At 43.3% G+C, this 26828-nt stretch overlaps 1 protein-coding gene across 2 annotated transcripts in view; it reads left to right on the top strand.

The window, feature by feature from the left end:
• The window catches only part of npl (N-acetylneuraminate pyruvate lyase (dihydrodipicolinate synthase)), a 39141-nt gene extending 14211 nt beyond the window's left edge, over nt 1-24930 (top strand). For both annotated transcript variants that reach the window (XM_078407592.1, XM_078407594.1), the window contains exons 6-12: nt 9846-9921; nt 11506-11598; nt 11678-11823; nt 13888-13934; nt 15847-15931; nt 19554-19593; nt 21065-24930. In XM_078407592.1, coding sequence (XP_078263718.1) covers nt 9846-9921; nt 11506-11598; nt 11678-11823; nt 13888-13934; nt 15847-15931; nt 19554-19593; nt 21065-21210 — 633 coding nt within the window. In that variant the 3' untranslated portion in view covers nt 21211-24930. The remainder of the gene's footprint in view (nt 1-9845; nt 9922-11505; nt 11599-11677; nt 11824-13887; nt 13935-15846; nt 15932-19553; nt 19594-21064) is intronic.
• Nucleotides 24931-26828: the final 1898 nt, after the last annotated feature.

The raw sequence follows: 26828 nt of genomic DNA, 5'->3' as shown, positions 1-26828 counted from the left end.
TATTTGTCACATACACATACACGATGTGCAGTGAAATGAAAGTGGCAATGCCTGCGGATTGTGCACAAAAAAGAATTACAGTTATAACATATAAATAAAGTTAATAAAGTTTACCATAGTGAGAACAAAATTTAGTCTGGAGTTGCTACTTTCCTACAACTATCAAGTTTGTGAACCAGCCAACACCCCGACTTGACAACGGAACATTACAACCCTCCTCATGCACTTCAATGAATGTTTTCCTCTTTCCTAATTATCTGTCTTTGCACTAATGTCTTGCTTTATAGCACAGTCTTTCTTGTAGAATTTTATGCATGATTATTTTTTCTTGTAAAAAGTGCTGGAGTAACTCAGCAGGTCAGGCAGCAACCCTGGAGAACATGGATAGGTGATGTTTCAGGTTGAGACACACCTTCAGACTGCGTGTTTGTCTGAGTATGTGCCTGTGAGGCTGCTGCAAGCAAAATGTTCATTATACCTGTGCATCACTGTACTCGTGCTGTGACAATAAACTGGAATGTGAACTTTAATATTCAGCTGCACAGTTGTGAGTGTATAGAAGGTATAGTAAAGGGTTGAGAACGCATCCTTGCAAGGCACTGCAGTTTGGTTAGATTTGCGTTGCTCAAGATCTTGGAGTGAGTCATGTATCGTAGTGCAGGGTTAGGGTTCGAGGGCCTATGTCATATTAATGTTGAACTTAATGCCCATCCTCTCTTGTTTCAATGAGAGCATCGATACTTGCTTAAAGCTCTGCCTGTGAGTAGGTTCAAATATGTGCATTGTCTGCGAATCGCAGTTCAATTACAGGTTTAGGAACCATGACTTTTGAATGTTACTGCTATAAATTGAATAATTCCCATTAATTCTAAAGAATAATTGCACTCCCACAGGAAGACTGTCAGAGGTGCAACATAAACAGCAAGAAAATGGCTTCTATTCATGGAAGATTCATGAATCCTCAATCTGGCCATTGTCGTCAAACCAGTTGTGGTGCTTCTTGTTACAGAAGCCGCGAGGCTTCCCAGTTGCCATTTATGATTAACATCCAGGCAGCCGAGAAGCTGAGCATACTTTGTGGCTTCTGTAGGGTTGGGTTGATGGATTGTTTACGGGGTATTTATTCACAAAATGCTGGAGTAACTCAGCAGGTCAGGCAGCATCTCAGGAGAGAATCAGATAAACCACTATTCTGTCTTAAAACTGTTGCAATTTGTTTTGTTGGGTTGTTGTTGTTTAAATTAATTAAATTATTGCATCGTATGGGAGGCGCATTCCCAATCTCGTTGTACCCCTGTACAATGACAATAAAGATGTATTGTATTGAGAAGGAATGGGTGACGTTTCGGGTCGAGACCCTTCTTCAGACTGACGGTTTACGGGGTGTTGCCTGAGCAGAACAGCTTTGATCATTTTTATTGAATGAATGCCAGTGCATCAGTTCATGCTGATATTTTCACACTTACTTGGAGATGACAGAGTGGATTAGGCAATTGTTCAGTCCAGTAGTCAGTATCTGACAGTGCGAATTATGCAGATATCTTTGCGGGGAGGTGGGAGGGAGATTGGTTGTAGGTAACTAAACTACAAACACCTCCCCCCCCTTCTCTCCCCCCACTCCCTACTTTTCCGCCCTCTCTTCCCAGTTCCCGAACTGGAATTGCACCCATTTCCCCCCTCCCCTTCCTCCATCCTTCCCACCTATATTTTGACTTCAGAATCTGTTTCTATCCTTATCTCCTTATCTCACACTTTTGTCTTTACATCTCTGGCCTTTGTTGAACCATCTGCCAATCAACTCCCCCCCTCACTTGTACACTTGTATCCACCTATCACCAGGCTTTGTTACCTCTCTTCCAGCTTTCTCTCCTCCTCCCCCCCCCCCCCCCCCCCACTTCACCACAATCGGTCTGAACAAAGATGCTCACCTGAAACACCACCTTTCCATGTTCTCCAGAGATGCTGCCTGACCCGCTGAGTTACTCCAGCACTATGTCTTGATTTTGCGCTCCCTCATTCAGAAGACTTGATCTAACATGTGTCAGTTCTTGCAGACCTGGGGTTCTGTGATATCTAATGCATGTCCTTCTGGTGAAACAATGTTTTCTGTCAAGACTGTGTCTCAAGCAATTTGTCAAATAAGAACTTAATTGGCAGAAGGTTGCATCCCTCCCCACACTGGTATTCAAGTTGCCCAGGAAGATCAGTTTGTCTTCCCTTTGGGTTATTTAAGTTAGAGTACAACCCTGCTAAGCTTTATCTGAAGCTTTAATGGTGAGTGCGTATGTATTGATGTCTGTAACATATTGGTTCAGTGTGAGAGTGAGTTGAATAGTCACAGGGCATTTACAAGCGCTGGGGCGGCACGGTGGCATAGTGGTAGAGCTTCTTCCTTACAGTGCCACAGACCCGGGTTCAATCCTGAATAAGGGTGCTTGTCTGTCTGGAGTTTGTACGTTCTCCCCGCGACCTGCTTGGGTTTTCTTCGAGATCTTTCGTTTCCTCCCACACTCCAAAGACATATAGGTTTGTAGGTTAATTGGCTTGGTTTAATTGTAAATTGTCCCTAGTGTGTAGGATAGTGTTAGTGTGTCCCTAGTGTGTAGGATAGGGATCGCTGTTATCATTATCATATCATATCATATATATACAGCCGGAAACAGGCCTTTTCGGCCCTCCAAGTCCGTGCCGCCCAGTGATCCCCGTACATTAACACTATCCTACACCCACTAGGGACAATTTTTACATTTACCCAGCCAATTAACCTACATACCTGTACGTCTTTGGAGTGTGGGAGGAAACCGAAGATCTCGGAGAAAACCCACGCAGGTCACGGGGAGAACGTACAAAATCCTTACAGTGCAGCACCCGTAGTCAGGATTGAACCTGAGTCTCCGGCGCTGCATTCGCTGTAAAGCTGTAAAGCAGCAACTCTACCGCTGCGCTACCGTGCCGTACCGTTGGCACGGACATTAAAACTTTTCCCCTTCACCTTGAACCTGAGGGGTAACCTTTTCACAGAAAGGGTGGTGGGTGTATTGAACAAGCTGCCGGAGGAGGTAGTTGATGCTGGGACTATCCCAATGTTTAAGAAGCAGTTAGATAGGTACATGGATAGGACAAGTTTGGAGGGACATGGATCAAACGCAGGCAGATGGGACTGGTGTAGCTGGGACATGTTGGCAAGTTGGGCCGAAGGGCCTGTTTCCACACTGTATCACTCTATGACTCCATGTGATGTGCTGCTTAACATTCCAAATCTTTTTATGAACTGCGAGGCTCAAGTTAGGAATGTAATAGAATACTCCACTGTCTCGGTGGGAGCTGGGCTATCCTTGACATCCTACTGGGTTAGTAAACTAGCCCTCGGCACCGGTGCACTGGGATCACAGTGCATAACATCTACAAAATGCACTGTGGCAACGTACTAGACTATTCCAACCGTACCCCACACCACTGAATTTAAAGCAAATTACTGTTTTTCTCAGATTGGGTCAACATTCTTCTCCACAACATTATGGAGTCTCTTTAGCTGAAGGACCAGTAATTAAAGAGGCAGCTCATCATCATCGCCTGAAGTGCAACTGGGGATGTGCAGTGTGCCTCTGACCCTTGTATCCAAAAGGTGGAATTTAATATAAGGAAGGCTCTCTACTCTGGGGGAGTGCAGTTCACGTTGACTAACTTTATTTTTGGAATGAGCGAGATGTCCAGTGGGAAGAGAAAGAGCCTGTAACCTTTGATGTTCCGAAGAATGGGTGAAATTCTCATTGGTGCAGCTGACAGGGCTACTGCCTCATAGCGCCAGAAACTCGGGTTTGATCCTGACCTTGGGTGCTGTCTGTGTGGAGTTTGCACGTTCTCTCTGTGACCTTGTGGGTTTCCTCCGGGTGTAAACACAAAATGCTGGAGTAACTCAGCGGGAGAGAAAAATTGTCCCCTCGTGTTCAGAGAGTAGATGCGATAGTGGGATAACATAGAACTACGATGAATGGGTGATTGATGGTTGGCGTGGACTTGATGGGCCTGTGGTTCAATTGTTGAATCACATTTCTGAATGAAGATTTCCAGCTGGTCTGGGACTTTCGTTGTCAGCATATTAAGATTTTAATTCAGATTTTCAGATAAATTGAAAAAAATCCCTGTTTGCTGTGCATTAATTACTTCACCTCACTGAAAAGTAACACCCTATTGTCATGAGAATTTTTAGGACTACAAGGGGCAAATTTGAGACTCATTGCCTACGTTATAATCATTATGGTACTATTATTCTTAGTATGGGTACTTATTGAAAACAGTTTTTAATTTAAAGATGCTTGCAGCAATTGCTAACAGTTAGTCCTTTCAGCTACAATTTGAACTTTTATCGTTCTCCTTTTGATATTCAGAAGTAACCCAGTATTAGATGATTTATTTGAATTGCTATTTGACTGTAGGCCAGACTAGTACTTTTAGTTCCTCCAGTTACAAAACAAGCCGATTCCCATGCGATATCGCTTAAATCTCTGGATTACTTTATTGCAGTGTGTTTTTGTGTTTCCTTACAAACATTATCTTCTGAATCATGTTTTGTTTCACTGGTCAAAGGCAACCATTGCCAATTGAAATGCCCCCAAATGATACGAATCATTGATGATATGAAGGTATCACAAAAAGCTGGAGTAACTCAGCGGGTCAGGCAGCATCTCAGGAGAGAAGGAATGGGTGATGTTTCTGGTTGAGACCCTTCTTCAGACTGATGTCAGGGGAGGGGGCGGGACAAAGGAAGGATGTAGGTGGAGACAGGAAGACAGTGGGAGAACTGGGAAGGGGGAGGGGAAAGAGAGGGACAGAGGAGCTATCTGAAGTTGGAGAAATCAATGTTCATACCACTGGGGTGTAAGCTGCCCAAGCAAAATATGAGGTGCTGTTCCTCCAATTTGCACTGGGCCTCACTATGACAATGGAGGAGGCCCATGACAGAAAGGTCAGACTGGGAGTGGGAGTTAAAGTCCTGAGCCACAGGGAGATCAGGTTGGTTAAGGCGGACTGAACGAAGGTATGGAGCGAAACGATCGCCGAGCCTGCGTTTGGTCTCGCCGATGTAGAGAAGTTGACATCTGGAACAGCGGATACAATAGATGAGGCTGGAGGAGGTGCAGGTGAACCTCTGCCTCACCTGGAAAGACTGTTTGGGTCCTTGGATGGAGTCGAGGGGGGAGGTAAACGGACAGTTGTTGCATCTCCTGCGGTTGCAGGGGAAAGTACCTGGGGAGGGAGTGGTTTGGGTGGGAAGGGACGAGTGGACCAGAGAGTTACGGAGGGAACGGTCTCTGCGGAAAGCAGAAAGGGGAGGAGATGGGAAGATGTGGCCAGTAGTGGGATCCTGGTGGAGGTGACGGAAATGTTGGAGGATAATTTGTTTGTATACGATGGCTGATGGGGTGGAAGGTGAGGACAAGGGGGACTCTATCCCTGTTATGAATGGGGAGCAAGAGCAGAGCTGTGGGATATAGAGGAGGCCCTAGTGAGAGCCTCATCTATAATGGAAGAGGGGATGCCCCGTTTTCAAAAGAATGAGGATATCTCTGATGCCCTAGTGTGAAACACCTCATCCTGGGCACAGATGCGGCCTAGACGGAGGAATTGGGAGTAGGGGATAGACTTTTTACTTGATGATATGAATGTCTGTCAGCTGCTCAATTAGACAGACTGGACATAAGCCAACTTGAGTTAAAGGGAATGATGTAACGCACATTATTGATCGTGTTAAAATAATTTTTGTAAATTTATCGATGTGATCAGACAAACTGACTCAAATGTGCAACAGATATTTTTTAATCACAATATGCACAAACTTGAACCTGACAAGAATTTTATCTTGCCTTCACTTTGCTCCTTATGAATGTTTGAATGTTTCTAATAGAATTCTTGCAAGGAATTATGAAACAGAGTATAACCTGTCCTTTGTGGCAGCCAATTAATACAGCTCAGGGGCAGTACTGAGTGTGCTGCAAGTGGCAATCAACATACTTTGCAGTAATAAAAAGGAACTGCAGATGCTGGCTAATACCTCCAGCATTTTGTCTCTAACAAACTTGCAGTACAGGTAACCCTCCTGATACTGTTCAAATAGTTTCTTGCACATGCACACTAGTGGGTGTAGGATAGTGTTAATGTACGGGGATCGCTGGGCGGCACGGACTTGGTGGGCCGAAAAGGCCTGTTTCCGGCTGTATATATATATGATGATATGATGTGGCTTTGTGTTATGGAAAATCACAATATGAAAACTGTTCTCTCGGAATGCAACCTCCTCCTTAATGTGGGAGTTGCTAGCACACTGTCAGTGTCTGTTCCAATGATTGACACTTTAGACTGTAGAGATACAGCGCAGAAACAGGCCCTTTGACCCACTGAGTCCGCCCTGTACATTAGCATTATCCAGCACGCTAGGGACAATTTTATTTTAACCAAAGCCAATTAACCTACAAATCTGTACATCTTTGGAGTGTGGGTGGAAACCGGAGCACCCAGAGAAAACCCACATGGTCACTGGGAGAATGTACAAACTCCATACAGACAGCACCCATCGTCAGGAACGAGCCCGGGTCTCCGGCACGGTAAGGCAGCAACTCTATCGCTGCACCACCGTGCCGCCCAAAACCAACACATCAAAAACTTTAGTTAGTTACACAGAAGGACTTTTAAGAGATTAAAGGGTCTGAAGAAGGGTCTCGACCCGAAACGTCACCCATTCCTTCTCTCCTGAGATGCTGCTTGACTCGCTGAGTTACTCCAGCATTTTGTGATACCTAAAGAGATTAAATGCTATTAACCAATAACAATGCAATGAACAATCAAATCTCCTTATTGAAACAATTGTGATTAGCTTGCAAAGTCAATACAGGTAAGCAATTTGGCCAATCTTGGGCAATGGTTTTTAAAACAAAACTAGACCAAGTGGACCCGTTGGGCCCAAACCTCACCTGCATTGTTGCAGCACCCTCCCCCTCCCCCTCCCCCTTCCCCTCCCCCTCCCCCTCCCCCTTCCCCTCCCCCTTCCCCTCCCCCTCCCCTTCCCCTTCCCCTCCCCCTTCCCCTCCCCCTTCCCCTCCCCCTTCCCCTTCCCCTTCCCCTTACCCCTTCCCCCTCCCCCTCCCCTTCAACCCCCCCCCTTATCCTCCCTCCTCCCCCTCCCTCCCTTCTCCCCCTCCCTCCCTAGGAGATAGATGTGAATAACTTAAAAAATATAACACCGATTTCAATTCCATTAGCACCAAAGGGACGATGGTGAGCAAGGTGGGCCTTAAATTGTCGCACTATGGTGTACCGTTTTGGCTGTAGTTCAGGAACAAGCAAACAAACAAACGAGAGTTTTAGTAAATAGATGGCAACCAGAAATTGAAAATCAATATGTCCAGTTTCTGGAAATTTGAAATAAAATAGAAACTGCTGGGAACACCCGGGGCAGTCTGCATCGGTGAAGAGAGCCGCCCCGCAGAGGGAACATTCCAGTTTGCCGACTCGTCATCTGAAATGAGAACACAACAAATGAAACAAGTTAGACTTGATTTAGAGTGAGCGTGAGAGAGGAATAAATAGAACTCTGTCTGGTGGATGGGTCCAAGATTGATGAGGTGATTCCAATATTTATGAAGCCAGTTGGTAAAGCGATTAATGAGTGCAGGTGAGGGAAAATAAAGCAACTGTTAACTGAGTGACTGGAATGATTTTGGCAACCCTGACCTCTTCCAATCAGAGCTACGTCCTTGGTCTATCCCTTCCCCCAACTTATTTTGCAATTTAACATGTTTTCACACACAGACCTTTATGACCTGATCTTCAGCCTGAAACATTAACACTTTCTTTACACTAACGCTGCCTGACCTGCTCAATGGTCCTTTTTATTTTAATTTTAAAATGATCAACAAAATATATCTTATTGTTCATTCAAGATTAGTCATGTCCGATTGATTAAAAATATCAGATCAAAATTTGCTGTGATCTTTCTTTAAAAATTCTTCCCCTTGAATATTTTGGTGCACAGAACTTCCTTCAACTAAACGAGAGCAAGTCTGAGATCCTATTCACCCCCTCCCCCCCGGACTCCATCAAAACGATAACAGGCAGCCTTGGAAGCCTATCCTCCCTCGTCAAACCGCATGTCAAAAACCTTGGCGTGATATTTGACTCTGCATTAAAATTTGACAAGCAAGTCAACGCTGTGGTAAAAGCCAGCTTCTTCCAACTTCGTACCATAGCTAAAATCAAACCATTCCTCCAATTTGACGACATTGGAAAAAATCATCCACGCATTCATTTCCTCCCACCTAGACTACCGCAACTCCCTATACACTGGGATCAGCCAATCATGCCTGTCCCGCCTGCAATTGGTCCAAAACACCACAGCGAGACTCCTGACGGGTACCCGTAAAAGGGACCACATCACCCCGATTCTGGCCTCTCTCCACTGGCTCAACTTCAAGCTCCTCCTATTCACATACAAAGCCCTAAACGGGCTTGCCCCCCCCCCCCCCCCCATATCAAAAATCTTCTAACCCACCACTCTTATCACCAGGTCTTTCAGGTCGGCCGACTTGGGGCTACTGACTATCCTGCGGTCTAGGCTTAAGCTCAGGGGTGACTGCGCTTTTGCGGTTGCAGCTCCTAGACTGGAACAGCATCCCTCTCCCCATCAGAACTGCCCCCTTCATCGACTCCTTTAAGTCCAGGCTCAAAACCTATTTCTACTCCCTAGCATTTGAGGCCCTCTGAGGGGGCGCTGTGAACTGTTTATGTATGTGCTGTTATGTTTGTGTGCCATGGTATGTTCGTCCTTAGTACCTGAACTGATGTACAGCACGTTGGTCAACATGGGTTGTTTTTAAATGTGCTATACAATAAAATTGGCTTGACTTGACTATATTTCCACTTGCGTTCAGGGTTCAGTTAATGTGATGTTCAGTGCAAAAAATAATACTTCCTAATAATTTAATCTCCTCTAAACGCTGCATTAATAACTTAGCCAATTTGTATTTTGTGCTGTAGTGCTGGAAGTGGGCTATAATCCATTATTTTCTGACAATATATTTGTCAAGTTAATGAACTATGTGGATTAATTATTGGAATTACAAACATGGTAGAAACATTTCATGACTCCTGTACAGTGTAAATTTTAAATTTGATTCCTTTTGATGTTTTTGTGGGGTTTTTCTTTCGTTTTTTAATGGACTGAAGAGCAAGCAAAATGACTTTGCTAAACACTTTAACTCTCCCTCCCATTCCCACACTGACCTTTCTGCACTGGGCCTCCTCCATTGTCAGAGTGAGGCCCAGCGCAAATTGGAGGAACTGCACCTCATATTTGGCTTGGGCAGCTTACACCCCAGCGATATGAATATTGACTTCTCTAACTTCAAGTAACCCTTGCTTTCCCTCTCTCGCCATCTCTACCCCTTCCCAGTTTCCCGACCAGTCTGACTGTCCCCCTGTTTACATTGTATCTCTGTTTGATTTGTTGTCACCTTCTCCAAGCTAACAATGAGCTATTCTACATTTTCCTTGTACTTCATCTCTTTTAATCTCTGACACTTCCTGATCTCTGTAACTCCCTCTTCCCTGACACTCAGTCTGAAGAAAGGTCTTGACCCGAAACGTCTCCCATTCCTTCTCTCCAGCGATGCTGCCTGTCCCGCTGAGTTACTCCAGCATTTTGTGTCTATCTTCGACTTTTCCAATTTGTGCAATGACAACACAGGATCTGCTAAAATGCATTAATGTTTTATATTAAATATTTAATATTTCGTGTTATAATTTTGCAATAGTTCATACATGCAAGTAACATATTATTTTTGTTGTTGCAGGCAGAACATGCTGCCAAGTGTAATGCTTCTGGGATTGCAGTTATTGCACCATTTTTTTTCAAGCCTCAAAGTACAGGTTGTTTATTTATGTTGTTATTCCATGCAATAATGTAAAGAGTAAATTGATATATTGAGAATTTTAATTCTTTGAGCAGTATTTCCACAACAATATGGATGAAATAGCACATTCAAAAATGAATTGTGGATAAAATATTTGGGGTCAATTTTATTATCAAATGCACAAGTATGGTGATGACACAAAGAATAGACTTGAAATGCTTGCATGCAGCACCTTGTGCAGTGAGTCACAGAGGCTCTGGCAACATACAGAACATGAATTATACAAGACTGTGAAAATTAAAATACTGTGGAAAACAAAAGTGGAAAACACAATTGGAAACACGTCCATGGTGGAGCAAGAGGTGGCCGCAGAGTTCTGTTGCTGAAGTATGATTTGGAGTGATTCTAAGGAAGAGTTCATGGTGACTGAGCATGGATTTGAAAGGTCACAGTGTGCTCAGGGGCTTGGGAGAAGAAAGCAGGGGCTTGCAAACTGAAGAGGTTCAGGGATTGTAAGCATGAAGGATGAGGTTCTGAGGGGAGAAAATCAGCTAACATTTGGGCCAGTGGTGGAGGTGGAATGATCAGTTATTTATCGGAAACTGGATTGAGAAAACAGGAGATAGACCCCAAATGCTGGAGTTACCCAGTGGGACAGGAGAGAAGGAATGGGTGATGTTTCGGTCGAGACCTATCTTCAGATCCTTCGTGCCTGAAGAAGGCTCTCGTCCCAAAACGTCACCCATTCCTTCTCTCCAGAGATGCAGCCAGTCTCTCTGAGGTACTCCAGCATTTTGTGTCCATCTTTGGTTTAAACCAGCATCTGCAGTTCCTTCCTACACATTGAGAAAGCAGGTCATGAGTTTGCTGGACAAGGTGGATATGCAGAGGATATGAAAGGAGATGGGAATTAAACTTGAGATGGGAGTTTGAGATTAGGATTGGAGGGAATATTAAATTTGGCACCTAATATACACATTTACCACTTAGCTATTTGATTACGTGGATTTTTTTTCTCATTATAAAATCTTAACGTTTTGGGAAAATCAAAATTAAAATTTCTAGAGCGTTTGCAAATTTTCAAGACAATTTCATGATGAATAGATCTCAGCATTTGTTTTGGTATGATAAATCACTGTTTATTTTGGATCTGAAATTCTCTGACTAACTTTCTACAATTTATAGATTTCCTAGATCTGTAGCAAGTGAGGAAAAAATATGTTCCTTTTGATTAGTGCTACGAAAAACTAATTTCCCTCTGTGAAAGCATTCTTGGAAACGTCAACACAGCAGAAACACCTTAATGTTATTATTAACATCACCTTAGCATTGATTCAAATTTCAAACCAATTTTTTTTTAAGTCCCACTGTTTTTGTCCAGACTTTCCTGCCACAGCAAGGAATTCATTCAGTGCTGTTATTGTACCATGAGCAACATCTGCAGAGACCCACCAATAATACATTGTTCATTTATTCAATGTTTTCATATTTGAACATCACAGAATATTTTGCACAATTAATTACATTTCAAGAGCAATAGCTTAAAAAGTTTCCATCTGGAAGATATAAAGCAGGTAAACAAATGTAATTGTTATTTCAGATGCTTTGGTGGAGTATCTTAAGGAAGTTGCATCAGCTGCCCCTGGTATCCCTTTCTATTATTACCACCTTCCTGAGCTAACTGGAGTATCTTGTAAGTATTGCATTTTGTACAGCTGAGACTCACAACTGTCATGGTCACTGGAATCTAATGGAACTTTTGTTCCTTGCAGTTAAAGCTGTGGAACTGCTGGATGGAATTGAAAAAAAGATTCCAACATTCCGGGGCTTGAAGTTCACCAGCAGCGACTTGTTGGATTTGGGTCAATGTGTTAACAAATACAAGGATAAATTTGACTTGCTCTATGGAAAAGATGAGGTATGGAAGTTTTGATATTTTATGATCAATTACAAGTAGTTCTGCTATAATGCAGTAGTTATAATCCTAAGAAAATTTGTGTGATAACAGTTCGTGTTATCAAGCCAATTGTGTTAACAGGGAGAGGGGGTTTGGGCTAGAGAGCTTTGGACTCGTATTCACAAAGTTATTTTTCCTGCAGTATTTTCAAAGATACATGTCTTTTCAATGGCAATAAGTTTGTTTTTTACTGCACGAAAATAGTGAAGGATATATGTTACGTCATTTAAAAGTATGATTGTCCAAGTGTTAATAGAACCAATTGCTTGTCAGTTTCAAAGGCCACTCATGGTTAAACTAGTAGTTGCATTCTTAACAGACAGTGACACCTGATTACTGTGGGTGGTCACATGGAAACTTCTTTTTGCACTGTTTAAAATCCAATGTAGTTTTTTGTTTTAGCATGTCAATTTCCAAAGTTACTTTTAAGACCAGTCTGAAGAAGGGTCTCGACCCGAAACGTCACCCATTCCTTCTCTCCAGAGATGCTGACTGTCCCGCAGAGTTACTCCAGGTGCTTGTGTCTATCTTTGGTTTAAACCAGCATCTGCAGTTCCTTCCTACACATAACTTTTAAGTGGTTCTCTGGTCCCTGATCAAAATTGCGTTAATTCCCCTCATGCTGACTTTAGAGATTTGCTTTTGCAGAGGCAGATAGACTCAAAAGTGCAAGACTATACCCATGCACATGAAGCTGTGTCAAAGGCCCAAAATATTCTGAGAATTAAAAAATTATCATTTGACAATAGACAATAGGTGCAGGAGTAGGCCATTCAGCCCTTCGAGCCAGCACCGCCATTCAATGCGATCATGGCTGATCACTCTCAATCAGTACCCCGTTCCTGCCTTCTCCCCATACCCCCTCACTCCGCTATCCTTAAGAGCTCTATCCAGCTCTCTCTTGAAAGCATCCAACGAACTGGCCTCCACTGCCTTCTGAGGCAGAGAATTCCACACCTTCACCACTCTCTGACTGAAAAAGTTCTTCCTCATCTCCGTTCTAAATGGCCTACCCCTTATTCTTAAACTTTGAGGACGTATGAGGTAATAAATCTGTAGAGAACATTAAGTAAACACCAGTTTGATGACAGTCCGCTTTTGTGTAGCTCAGCAAAGACAAAATTCTAAGCCAGACATCATTTTGTACAGATTTACCATTATGTCAAAAATGTTAAACTCTGATTATAAAGCAATTGAGATTTGTTCATTGTTCTGCAAATGTTTTGTAACCATTGGAGTACAGATCACTCTTATTCCTAATTTATGTATGGATTCCTTGCTTGAAATACTTTATTTAGTTTAGTTTAGAGATACAGTGGTGAAACAGGGCCTTCGGCACACCGAGTGCACCGACCAGCAATTACCCCTTACACTAGCACTATCCTGCATACCAGAGACGATTTACAAATTTACCAAAGCCAATTAATCTGTATGTCTTTAGTGTAGGATGATACCAGAGTACTCGGAGAAAACCCACGCAGTCATGGGGAGACTGTATAAACTCCGTACAGACAGCACCTGTAGTCAGGATAGAACTTGGGTCTCTGGCGCTGTAAGGCAGCAATTCCACTGCTGCGCCACCAGCCCGCCCTAATTTCTATTTTCTGACTGATTTTGCAAGATTAGAGAGCTTTCCTTGAGTCTTCATCAGATTGTCTTAAAGGACAGAAGAAGGATAAATAAGCTTTTTTTTAAAAATCTGGCTTCAATAAAAATAATAGAGGGTGAGGAGATACTGATTTTTAAAGAATTAACATTTATTAGTTTGAATGTGTGTTGCTTTGCTGCCATTCAAATCTAATTTCAGCAAAAATAATAGACCAATTGCATTTGAAAGGACCCTAACCAATCTCTAGGCCCATAAATCCTAACAAGAAAACCCCCCAGCAAGTTAGAAATATAAATGTAGTCAGTATGATCAGATTTCATGGTCACTTCATGTGATTTGAACACTTCTGATGGTTTGCAATCTGGACACATCTCATAGTTTACAATTGCTGTGTAACCAAAGATTTTGTTCTCCAGCTACTCTTGTCTGCATTGGTATTAGGAGCAACTGGAGCTGTTGGCAGGTAATCTTTGAGATTTTCCTCATAATTTAAATAAAATATATATTTTTTAGTAATCAGTGTATGAATTTTTTAATATTAGAATTATCAATAGTCCATTTGGTGACTGGGTAAATTCATTTTTCATTCTGAGGCTCTGGAAATTACACTATTGTTTCTGGGACTATATTCTCCCGGGGGAGGTTGACGGATGGTGCTGGCAAGTCCCACATCGCTTTCACTGTATTCTGAACCACTAACCACCGACAACATTTATGGGTTAACGTTGAGTATCTCTGCATGTCTACATTTAACTAGACAGTTGATTTTTTTTAGCACTGATTGAAATTGTGATTTTCTGGGGACGTGTCCCAAGGAGAGTATGTAGTATATTTCCAAGGCCATTTCAAAGTTTAGATTTTTGCCATGAATCATTATTTTGTTATTTTTAATGTATATTCATGTGGTCAGATCTACTGCTTCCCATTTATGTGTACAATAACATACTAACTTGCCTTGGGTGGTCCTCCCAGTGGCAACTTGCAGAAACAAGCAGGAATTTCTCTTTGCTAAGATCCTCAATGTCATAATGACCTGTGTGGCAAGGGGAATCCAGAGATGGCCAGAATGTTGACTGTCCATGAAATTAGTTTGTAAAAAAATTGGCAGTTGACTAAGACATGGCACAAAGATATTGCAGGAACAAGATGGACCACTCAGTTGAAATCGCCTACACTGAAGTGTAGTACACGAAGGAGCATAACGTCTGCCATTTTAGTAGGCAAAACCCACCGTTTGCTATGCCTCTCGTAGTGTAATCAGTGTTTTGGAGAAACAATATGTGTGATGATTCCATTAAAATGCAGAATATATCTCATCTATCAATTCACAGATTTTTGTTATTTTTCTTTAAAAATGTTTCTGCAAGTTTCTGCCTACTAAAATGGCACCGTGACACACTGTGGTGTTTAGGGTCGAATGGTCTATCATGCTCCTCTAGTATCTTTGGTCAGGCCTCTGCAGCAAAGCAGAATTTCAAAACCTCCAAAAAAAACAATTTCTGAGACATTAAAAAAATAGCTCCTTAAAAAATGATGAATGGTATATAAAATATTTTTGCTTTTAAAGATGAATAAAATATTTTGCATCTTAACAGGCTGATTTGATAATCCCGCAAAGATATGAATGTTTTATGAGTGACAGCGAACCATATATGGCCAGGTCTGATGTAATGGTGCACAATGCAAGTTTGCTTCATTCCTTGCATTAACAGGTGTTTTCTCACTTTCTCTGATGCATGTTCACACCCTGCCTCATGCTCTGTAAACTCCCTTCTACCTATGCAACTTCTCCTAAATATTTGTTCAATTTGACTGGTTATTGTTGGTCTGAACTTTCTGTATTCAAGGTGCATGTTACAGATATCGAGACATTGTTTATTTGTGAAAGCACCAAGGCACATTCCTTGTATGTGTACATACTTGGCCAATAATCCTATTCATTCATTCATCAACTTATTCATTCATTCATTCATTGAGCAAACCAATGAGTTTGCCCCAAAATGGATAGATTTTCTTAAAATATTGCCAATTCCCATTTCATCAGCTTGCCTCAAGTAAAAGCTGCTGTCATGGTATTCATACTCTGCTGTTGCCTGATAATGTTACAGAAAGTTTCATTTACTCATTCAGTCATTTCATTTATTCAGTCTTCTGAAAGCAGTGCCTTTGCGTGTGAGCTGTTTCATAATGTTGTCTTTTATCGATACAATCTGGGTTTCTGATCTCTGGAAAACTTGTAAATCATAAAGTGAAAATTATCCAGTAGCCAGAGCCTTTGAATGTTTTTCATCAACTGTTTACTGAAAAGTTAAAGTTGAAGAGTCAAATTAAGGCAGATTTCTAATGACTAACTTTACTGTACCATTTTTCTTTAGCACATACAATTATCTTGGGAATTTATTTAAAAGGATGCTGAGTTATTTTGCGAAACAAGACTACAACTTGGCTCGGGAGCAGCAGGTAAATTAATTATTTCCATCGCGATTTTACTTGTACCTGTAGAAAAGACGCACCCACTCAAACTCTCATCATCAGCAATTTGTGTTTTCTAAATTTCACGGGGAAAGTGGAAAATTCACATCAGGATGGTGAAGATGCTTTGTATTTGTTTCAAATGCCAGATGACTTGAGAAACCCTGTTGAAATGTCATTAAGGTTATTTCTGCTCACGGGTGAAGTCACCAACAATTGATCTTTTACACTATGTGTAGTAGATATATCTCAAATATTCTCGTCTGAAATAGTTCTTCTAGAAAATAATCCGCCTATTCAGCCCCAAATCTAATGATAGCTAGTCCTCTAGTATTCCTTGCACTATCCACCTATTTTAAAAACAAATCTTCAGAATTCCCCTACTTCAACCACATCTTTGACTCTATTCAATCTGTTATTCTTCATGTTTATTTCTCCTTAAGCGTTTGAATGTTCTATGGGAACAGTACCACAGAAAAGCAAGTTGCTCAAAAATCAAATGCAAGGAGTGACATTGACTATTGTTCTCACATGATCATGATCAGGTGATTTTTTTTTTTTGTTATAAGATATTGGCTTGCAATTTGGAGATTCTACTTTATTTCCACCTGCAATTAAATATTCAGCCAAAAACTAGGATCATGTACAGAGTATGTGGTTTGTCTAAGGTACAAAACGTGAGAATCTATCGGGGTGCAAAATATTTCCAAATAGTTTGGATAATTTGGGTAGAATACCACTTTGAGGTTTATTTAGACACACAGACAGCACACCATCAAATGGGGGTTGTTGTGGAGTAATATTAACAGAATGTATGGACAAAACTGTGGGTTATAGATTTTGTCATGGCCATTTTGATTCTAAAATCCTGTTCAAATATTGCAAATATTGGAGGTTGTGGTATTTGTGGGACCTTGTATCTGGAAAATATTGTACCTTAGAATATTGTGGACAAATTCGGAAAATAACCTGATGTCAGTTTATGTCTAAAAAATGTGAGTGCAAGGAATTGGGCATTTTGCTACAGCTAATCAATATCCTGATTAGAAACATGGAAAATAGGCGCAGGAAGGAGTAGGCCATTCGGCCCTTCGAGCCAGCACCGCCATTCAAGATGATCATGGCTGATCATCCACAATCAGTACCCTGTTCCGGCTTTTTCCCCATATCCCTTGATTCCTTTAGCCCGGCGAGCTAAATCTAACTCTCTCTTGAAAACATCAAGTGAATTGGCCTCCACTACCTTCTGTGGCAGAGAATTCCAGATTCACAACTCTCTGGGTAAAAAAGATCCCCTCTCATCCTTCTAAATTCCAGCGAATACAAGCCCAGTCGACCCATTCTTTCATCATATGTCAGTCCCGCCATCCCGGGAATTAACCTGGTGAACCTACGCTGCACTTCCTCAATAGCAATAATGACCTTCCACAAATTAGTAGACCAAAATTGCACACAATACTCCAGGGCGGTCTCACCAGGGCCCTGTCCAATTGCAGTAGGACCTCCTTGCTCCTAAACGCAAATCCTCTCGCAATGAAGGCCAACATGCCATTAGCTTTCTTCACTGCCTGCTGTACCTGCATGCTTACTTTCAGTGACTGATGTACAAGCACACCCAGGTCTCATGACACCTCCCCTTCTACTAATCTGACACCATTCAGATAATAATCTGCCGTCCTGTTCTTGTCACCAAAGTGGGTAACCCCCTATTTATCCACATTATTACTGCATCTGCCATGCTTCTGCCCACTCACCCAACTTATCCAAGTCACCCTGCAGCCTCATAGCATCCTCCTCGCAGCTCACACTGCCACCCAGCTTTGTGTCATCCGCAAACTTAGAGACATTATATTTAATTCCCTCGTCTAAATATATATCGTTAATATATATTGTGAACAACTGGGGTCCCAGCACCTTGAGGCACCCCACTTGTCACTGCCCCAGCTAGATACTGTGAGCAGTAGTGTCACCAGTTTTAGGCGTCCAGGATAGGAGGAAATAGTTAAAAAATTAAATCCATACCTTCCATGAGTGTTATAAAAACAGAAGATCCTGTAAACAGTCAGGGCAGGTGGTCACATATGTGGAGATAGAAACGAAATTCACGCTTCTCTCTCAGCAGATGCCGCTTGATTTCCAGCATTTACTGTTTATGTTTCAGATTGTGGCTTATTAAGTGATCTTTTATATAACATGCACTTCAACTCCCCCTCCCATTCCCAGTCTGACCTTTCTGTCATGGGCCTCCTCCAGTGCCACAGTGAGGCCCACTGGAAATTGGAGGAACAGCACCTCATATTTCGCCTGGGCAGCTTGCAGCCCAGTGGTATGAACATCTCCCACTTTAGATAGTTCCTCTGTCCCTCTCTTCCCCTCCCCCTTTCCCAGATCTCCCTCTATCTTCTTGTCTCCACCTATATCCTTCCTTTGTCCCGCCCCCCTGACATCAGTCTGAAGAAGGGTCTCGACCCGAAACGTCACCCATTCCTTCTCTCCTGAGATGCTGCCTGACCTGCTGAGTTACTCCAGCATTTTGTGAATAAATACCTTCAATTTGTACCAGCATCTGCAGTTATTGTCTTATACTATATATTCTATATAACATAGAAAGCTAAAAAATCAGTCTGTCAGTCCAGTCAACTGAGACGTCATGTCAGAGCTATGTATCAGCAACAGATTCTAATGGGCAAGTTATTGTGGCCCATGAACAGTTTGCTTTGGCTCAGCTGATATCTTCCATTCATCCAGCAGATGGCTCCATCATCGATGGCCTGTACACATTCCAATAAGAGTTATCACCGTCTTTGAGAGACGTAGAAGTTAGGATTCTGCTAAAGATGGACACAAAATGCTGGAAAAACTCAGCGGGACAGGCAGCTTCTCTGGAGAGAAGGAATGGGTGACGTTTCGTGTCGAGAGTCTTGAGCCGAAATGTCACCCATCCCTTCTCTCCAGAGATGCTGCCTGTCCCACTGAGTTACTCCAGCATTTTGTGTCCATCTTTGGTGTAAACCAGCATCTGCAGTTCCTTCCTACACATTAGGATTTAGGTACTTGGGGCCAATGAGGAGATTTGTTCATGCATTGAATGTGTCCTACAATTCTTTCCATGTGGGTGGTGGGTTTGCCCCTCTGGGCTAGATGTTGGCCTTCATGCAGAAAATGGCAGACACTTTGAAATTTCTTCCTCAAACACTTTATTATAAATCGTTTATGAATTTTAAATCTGGGATTGATTTTTGCAGGACAGTGAAAGAAAATAAGAAAAAACTGCAAAAGGCAGAATGGGCTTCTGGGATAAAGTTGCAGCAGTTTGGAATTCAATCTGAGCAATCTTGTTTAAGTCCCAAGCGAAGAAGAGGATTTTGTTTCCATTGAACTGAATATTTTGGTTCTTAAAATAAAACTGCTTAGAATGTGATAGCTTTATCTATTTTCAATTTCCTTCCTTGCCACATCAGTTCAATTCAGTTCAGTTCAGTTTAGTTTATGGTCCCGTGTCCCGAGGTACAGTGAAAAACCTTTGTTGCATGTTATTCAGTCAGCAGAAAGATGTGTATACTTTTAGGAAGCATACGTGCACTTTTCTTTAACCTGTTTTCTTTTGCAGGCAATAGTTCAGGAATTCATTGGCTATGTGACCTGCCTTGGTAAGTAGACTGACATATTCAAGATTCTCTATTGTATGACTTTTCTGTTTGAGGTCTATTTGTAATGATAGGCAAGTGCACAGCATAGAGTAATGCTAATTCTTACTCTGAATGGTAGCAACATCACCTAGTGGTCACCCCCAAGAACAACACCAGTCAATTGTAGTGCAAACTTTAGGGATTGTAACATCTAGTCCTACTAATCAATCAATATGAGATTTGATCCATGATGATTTGCTCAATGCAACAGCGTTGAGAGGCTTTTTGGCCCACCAAGTCCATGCAGGCACTCGTACTATGTTATTCCACTTTTAAATCCATCCCTACACACTAGCGGCAATTTACAGAGGCCAATTAACCTAGAAACCCGCATGTCTTGGGGATGTGGGAAGAAACTGGAGCACCCGGAGGAAGCTCACGCAGTCACAGGGAGAACGTGCAAACTCCACACAGACGGCACCAAAGGACAGTGTTGAACTAGATTCTGTGCCACCCCAGTTAATACCTATAATTAATATCTTTTTTTAAAAAAATCATAAATTGACTTTGTCCCCTGCTCCTGATCACAATGCTGGAGAAGATTTGTCAATGTTTGTGTGAATGCAATATTGATTATAGGAAAAAGCCAATCATTTCACTTCAGAACATACCAAAAATGTTTTGTAACCATTGCAGCACTTTTTTAATGTAGTAGCTACCGTAATGCAGGAAGTCAATAGGAGGTGAACTCTGTGAAATAACAATGTGATAGTGACCAAGTCGTGCAATTTTGTAAACTGATTGAAGGTGAATATCATCTAAACATCAATAATAATTCTCTTGCATTTATTAGAAATGCCATGAGATCTTTCATACTGAAAAAAGGGTCTTGACCCGAAACGTCACCCATTCTTTCTCTCCTGAGGTGCTGCCTGACCTGCTGAGTTACTCCAGCATTTTGTGATACCGTCGATTTGTACCAGCATCTGCAGTTATTTTCCTACACATGAGATCTTTCATCTTTCATGTTCGTTAAAGAGATCAAACTGGGCCACATGTAAACATCGAGTCAGAAAATCATTACCTCTGACAGTACAGCACATTGTCATTGTTCTAGAGTGTCAGCCTTCATTTTTGGGTTCAATTTGATGGAGTTGAACTTGAATCCACAGACTGTATTTCAAGTGAGGTTTCTAACCACTCAGTCACAGCCAACACCATGTTTAGTACCAGTGTAGGTTCTATATATTATTCTGTTAATGCAGCTCGTTTCTGCATTCTGAAGAAACCCAGTGTTGTAAAAAGTCGTGTTACAAAAACAATCATGCCAAATGCGTATTCCAAACGCAAGCAGCAAATTAAGCAATTGTTTTGCAGTGTGACAATACTTTAATTGGATTAGAAGTCAAGAAATTTGATCAAACTGTTTGGAATGAATGCCAAATTAAATCATGCATCATGTATTATTTATATCATATAATTTTTTCCACAGGTTTTGGTGTAGCAGAAAACAAGGCTACTATGATACTGGTTTCAGGCATTCCATTAGGTCCACCAAGGCTGCCATTGCTGAAATGCAGTGAAGAGAAGAAAGCACAAATATTGGCAAAACTAAAAATCCTGGGATTGTTGGACTAAATATCCCCAATAATAATAAGCAATTAATACACTTGAATTGTCATGCATGGCAATGAGAATGCATATTTCATCTTGCTCTCATGGCTGCATATATGAGAGACTAAGGCAATACAGGTTGAACACCGATCTTCCGGCAACTGATGGGTTACCCCCCTTATAATCCGGACAAAATTAAGAGATCTCAGTTTAAATTCCCTGATTGGCCACAGATGGCATTGTAAACTGAATGTGAATGGAATAACCTGCTGATCCATCCCCGGCTCCCACTGTCTTCCCAGCCATTTAGAGCCCACTCCCGACTCTCACCTACTGCTTTATCTGCTCCCCGCTCGATCACCATTGCCTGCTTCTCCGTTGCTCTGTTCAGTCGGCCTCCTCCTCTTCCTCCCCTCACCCCCCGCCATGACTTCCTGCACCCCCGGAGTCACTGACATGCCCCCACTGAATTACCAGCACTTTGTGTCCTTTTGTCTGGGCAGGTGACATCAGGAACCTTCATCGGATTGATTCACTCAGCTGAGTTACTCCAGCACTTTACGTCGATTCACTTGAAAACTAGGCGCGGTTACGGTGGGTCTCCCTCCCCTCTCACCTGCTGTCACTCCCAAGGTAGACTATGTCGGCGACTCCAGGGTAGAAGGAGGTGGAGGTGGTGGGGTGGAAAGAGGCCGACTGGACAGAGCGATGGGAGAAGAAGGTGGACGTGGTCAAGCGGGGAGTGGATAAACAGCAGCAGGTGAGAGGGGTCCCTGGTGCACTTTGCGAGTTGGGAGTGGGGTCAGAAATAGGGGCTCTAAACGGGCGGGGAGACGGTGGAGGCCGTGGATGGGTCAGCAGGCCATTCATTCCATTCACAATCAATTTATATTCTGCATGTGTTTTATTGATGTTTCTGGCACTCCATGGTGCTTTAGAGGCACAGGAGGGCCGTCATTAGCAGTCCAGGGATGTATTGTCATTTCATTGTCAAGTGCCTCTGTTGGTACGGAAAAACGGATAATCCAGAAAGGCTCAGGAACCAATGGTGCTGGAAAGTTGGTGTTCAATCTGTAATTTAATTGAATAATTGTTTTCGCATTACTGAATTTTAGGAATAATGTTCATCATGTTTCCGGTGAAGTATGTAATTTTGTCTTGATCTGGAAGTTCAAAGAATGAGAAGGCATGTTAACTGAAGAATCAATGCTCCTTTACAATTTTGTAACAGTGCTTCCCAAAATGTACACACTCCACCTTATATGTAACTATAAGAGCTACATAAGATGTGTTAAGCACCAATTTAAATCAGGTCTGCTGCACATTATACATTGCAGTTAGAAGAAAGAGCATTAAAGAGATTTTATGTTTTCCAAATTTTAACATTGAAAAAAAAATAACTTCTTTCATTTTGTTTTTTATTGGGACAAATCTGTTACAGGCTGCTGCATCTGTTAACTGGACAGATATAAATATATATTTGGGAAAAACACATTTGTCCCAAGAAAGAAAATAATTTAAAAAACTACAATGAGATTTTAAAAAATCCTTTTTGATCATCATTGTTCGTTTCCCTGACCTCCAACATCCATTATCTTCAATCCTGTTGCAAAATCTATTCTGTATTCACCATCCCTATCCATCTTCAATTCTATTGCAAAATCTATTCGGTGTTCAACTTCCCTAACCACCTTCTTGGCAGATGCTTGAAGCTGAATCAGCTGGTTTGAAATTTCAGTGTTTTTTAATTCGGAGCTATATTTTGTGGTGTCTGCAAGGTTACCTGAATTGTTCTGACCATGCTTTTCTCTGATTGACTTTGTTGACTCTGTGCTTGGCTATTCCAGTAGATCGCCGGCCAGCCTCCCAGGTACTACTCTGGTCTTCCAAACTCTGCCATCCGTACCCTAATTTACACTGCTCCATTCACACATCTCTGTATCTTGATCTTGTTTTTAAAATCCTCTGTGGTCTTGACCTTAGCATCCTCTAGAATCTCCTCCAGCTTTATAACCTTCCAAGATAACTAAACTCACCAAAGCTCCTTGTTCATTCCAATATTTATTCTTTGCATCATGCTCAGTTATACTCTGCCACGATTGAAGCATCTGGAACTTTTTAACCTCTTTCTTATTCAAGGTATAGCTTAAGATCTACCTCTTTAATGAAGATATTGGTCATCAATGTCAATACTTCCATTTAAGACCAGTTTTCTTTTTTGCTCTGCAGTAACACTCCTGTGCTATAGAAATGGATGTTGGTATCAATGTCTGTAACACGTTGAATTAATGTATTTTGCATTTTTGCTGGTAAAAACATTGCAAAATGTGCACAAATGTAATTTTCTAAAAACTCAGGAAATGGGTAATATTTTTGATAAATTGCAAGTGCAGGTCCACTCCTGACTTTTCTGGCACTCTTAGTTCCAGAACCTTTCTGAATTATCCATTTTGCTGGACCAACAGAGGTCACAGGGCCTCCAAGAGGAGTTGAAAGGTCTGCCTAGCCCAATGGGGAGCCGAGATACTGGCCTGCAAACTGGGCCTCAAAAGTTGGCTATGGGAACGGATCTGCCAGCTCCAACGGGCCAGAGTTCCAGAGCCCCGGCCGCCCACGGAATGGCTGCAGAAATCCCGATGAGGTCCCATGGAAGTACCTGGCCTAGGTGCCACATTTTCAGGGGGACTTCTGGGGGGGGGGGCATATCAAGTGCTCTCTCATAACGTCCGAATTAAAGGTGATGCCAGTTGCCAAAAAATTGGTAGTGGACCAGTACTATAAATCTATTACTATTTGAATTTGTATATTATTTTTATCCTCTCGGATCAGCAACCAGGGATGCATCCAATCCATTGCCCAAGTAACATCTATATATATCTATCGATATACTGAAACTCAGATCTTCTATATATATATATATATATATTTGTATGTATGTATATCTATCTGAGAGACATGTGACATGTGGACCTGCAGCCAAAACCATAAACCATAGCGTCACAATTTTAGCGCCACCTTAATCACCACTGTCCTGGCGACTGTTTATAACAAGTTTTATTTAAATTGGTCTTATATTTTTGAAGTTACAGACATTTTAAAGTTTAAAACTTTCATTTCTAAACACATTTTTTCAAAGTGCTGTGCGTACGACATCCTCTCTCCTCGCTCGCACAAACAAGATGGACGCCGTTAGCGGAGCCGCCCGCCCGCAACCAGGGGCTCCGCTCTCTCCTCCCTCCGCTCACCTCTCCTCTCTCCCCTCGCTTCTCTTGCCACTCTCCCACACCCGGGGGACACTCCGAGCAGGAGGGAGATGGACGGACTGATGGTCCACTCATTCTTCCCTTCCGTCCCTTCAACCCATGGCGTCCTCGAGCCCCCGCTATCGCCTGGGCCCAGCGCGCTGCACCGTCACCGCACACAACCCGCAGCGGGCAGCTTCTCCTCCTCCTTCAGCGGCCGCTGCCACTGACGGCCCCGTCGTGACTTCTCAAAGATGGCGGCCGCTCTTCTCCTCCTCACGCTCCGCCATCTTGTGCGCGCCACCGGCCTCGAGTAGTCCCAGACCCTGCTGCGCTATCCGCCTCCCACCTCTGCTGGGTCTCACCAGTAGTCCCCGGGCCGCCACCGTCACCGTCCTCGAGTACTCCCAACTCGGCCAGGCCACAGCCGCCGCACTCCGGAGCTCCCTCCTTCTCCCTCCACGCACAGATAGTGGTAAGTGGCTTTCGCCGCCAACGGGTCCGCGGAGGGGAGTGGGGGCCGAGTGGGTGGAGGGGAGGCTGAGGGTCGGAGGAGAGAGTGGGGAAGGAGGGGGTGGGGGAAGGAGAGAGTGAGGGAGAAATGGGGTGGTGGGGGCGAGTGGGGGTGGGAGAGAGTGAGGGGGAGGGAGTGGGGGTGGGGGGAAGGAGAGAGTGGGGGTGGGAGAGAGGGGGTTGGGTTGAGTGTGAGTGGGGGGAGGAGGGGTGGGGGGAAGGGGACAGTGGGTGTGGGGGAGAGGGTGAGGGGGTTGGGGTAAGAGTGAGAGTGGAAGTGGGGAGAATAGGGGGAGGGGGAGGAGAGTGGGGGTGGGGAAGGAGAGATTTGGGGGGAGGGGAAGGAGAGATTTGGGGGGAGGGGTGGGGAGGAGAGTGGGGGTGGAGAGGAGGGCAGGGTGGGGGCGGGGAGAAGAGTGGGGTGGGGGTGGGAAGATTGGGGGTGGGGGAGAATGGAGTGTGGGCACGGACAGTGGGGGGCAGGAGAGAGTGGGGGTGGGGAGGAAGGGAGAGTAGGGGTGGGGGAGAGGAGGAGGGAAGATTGGGCGTGGGGAGAGTGGGGTGCGGGCAGGGAGAGTGGGGGCAGGAGAGAGTGGGGGTGGGGAGGGAGAGAGGTGGGGGGCAGGAGAGGGGGAGGGGGGAATAGAGGTGGGGAGGGGGGAATGGGCGTGGAGGCAGGGCTGGGGGAGTGGGGGTGGGGGCAGGGGAGGGACAAGTGGGGGTGGGGTAGGGGGGATGGAGTGGGTCAGTGAGGGGAGGAGGGGGTGATAAGGGGGATTGAGTGGGGGGTTGAGGGTGAGGGTGCTACACCAATACAGGAGAGGCTTTAAGTCCAGGGCTCACTCAGTGACAACACCCTCTCCCCTTCCCTGTTCCCCCTCTACGAGGAATGGGCCCAACTTGGTCTAGTAATCACTAAATCTAGGCAGAGGTTTGTTACATTATTTGGTCATTGGGTTCCTTTCAACTTAAACTGTGTCCCTTCCAATTTCCAAACTTCACATTTTCTGCAAAGATCTCTCAATAGCATCAAGAGCTTGGGATTTATTCACCTTCGTCAATTTAAGACAATTGATCAATTTAAGGCGATTGGCCGCGGGCCATGTGGACGTCTGAAGCTCGCAGGTCCCTGGGACCGCGGGCGAAGACGGCAGGGGAAGAGAGAAGACATTCTGGCCTTCCATCACAGTGAGGAGGTGACTGGAAGAGACTCACTGTGATGGATATTTTTTGTTTTAGGTTGGTTTTTGTGATTGTGTGTTTTATTGCTTTATTTTTTATTGCATCTCATTGTTGAAGTGGGTAACGTAATTTCATGTTTTTGGATGACAATAAAGGCTATTCTATTCGATTCTATAACATTGTTATGTGGTCTTACAATCATAGACTATTTATGCATCTTTGAGATTTAAACTGATCTAATCTATTGTATAAACCTAATAATCTATCAGTGATGTTATTTGTTTTACTGAATGACAGACAAGTTAAAGAGAAAAGGTTTCAAGGTCAGTTTATTGTCACATGTACCAATTAAGGTACAGTGAAATTTGAGTTACCCAATAGCCATACTAAGTGAAAAGCAACAAGACACTCAACCACATAAAAGTTAACATAAACATCCACCATGGTGGATTGCACATTCCTCACTGTGATGGAAGGCAATAAAGTCCAATCTGCTTCCTCTTTGTTCTCCCGCGGTCATGGGCAGTCGAACCATCTGCAGTCGGGGCGATCGAAGCCCCTGCAGCCGACGATCCGAAGCCCTCATGTCGGGATCGAAACTCCCCCATCGGGGCGGTTAAAATTCTCCACGGCATGGAGCTCCCGAGTCGACCTCTTCTGACCAGAGACCGCAGGCCTCACGATGTAAAAGTCCACAGGCCCTGC

Source organism: Rhinoraja longicauda, chromosome 11 (assembly GCF_053455715.1).
Source record: "Rhinoraja longicauda isolate Sanriku21f chromosome 11, sRhiLon1.1, whole genome shotgun sequence".
In the NCBI taxonomy this organism is placed as follows: Eukaryota; Metazoa; Chordata; class Chondrichthyes; order Rajiformes; family Arhynchobatidae; genus Rhinoraja; species Rhinoraja longicauda.
The sequence above is the reverse complement of the archived record's forward strand: the minus strand, read 5'-3'. Positions and strand labels throughout refer to the sequence as shown.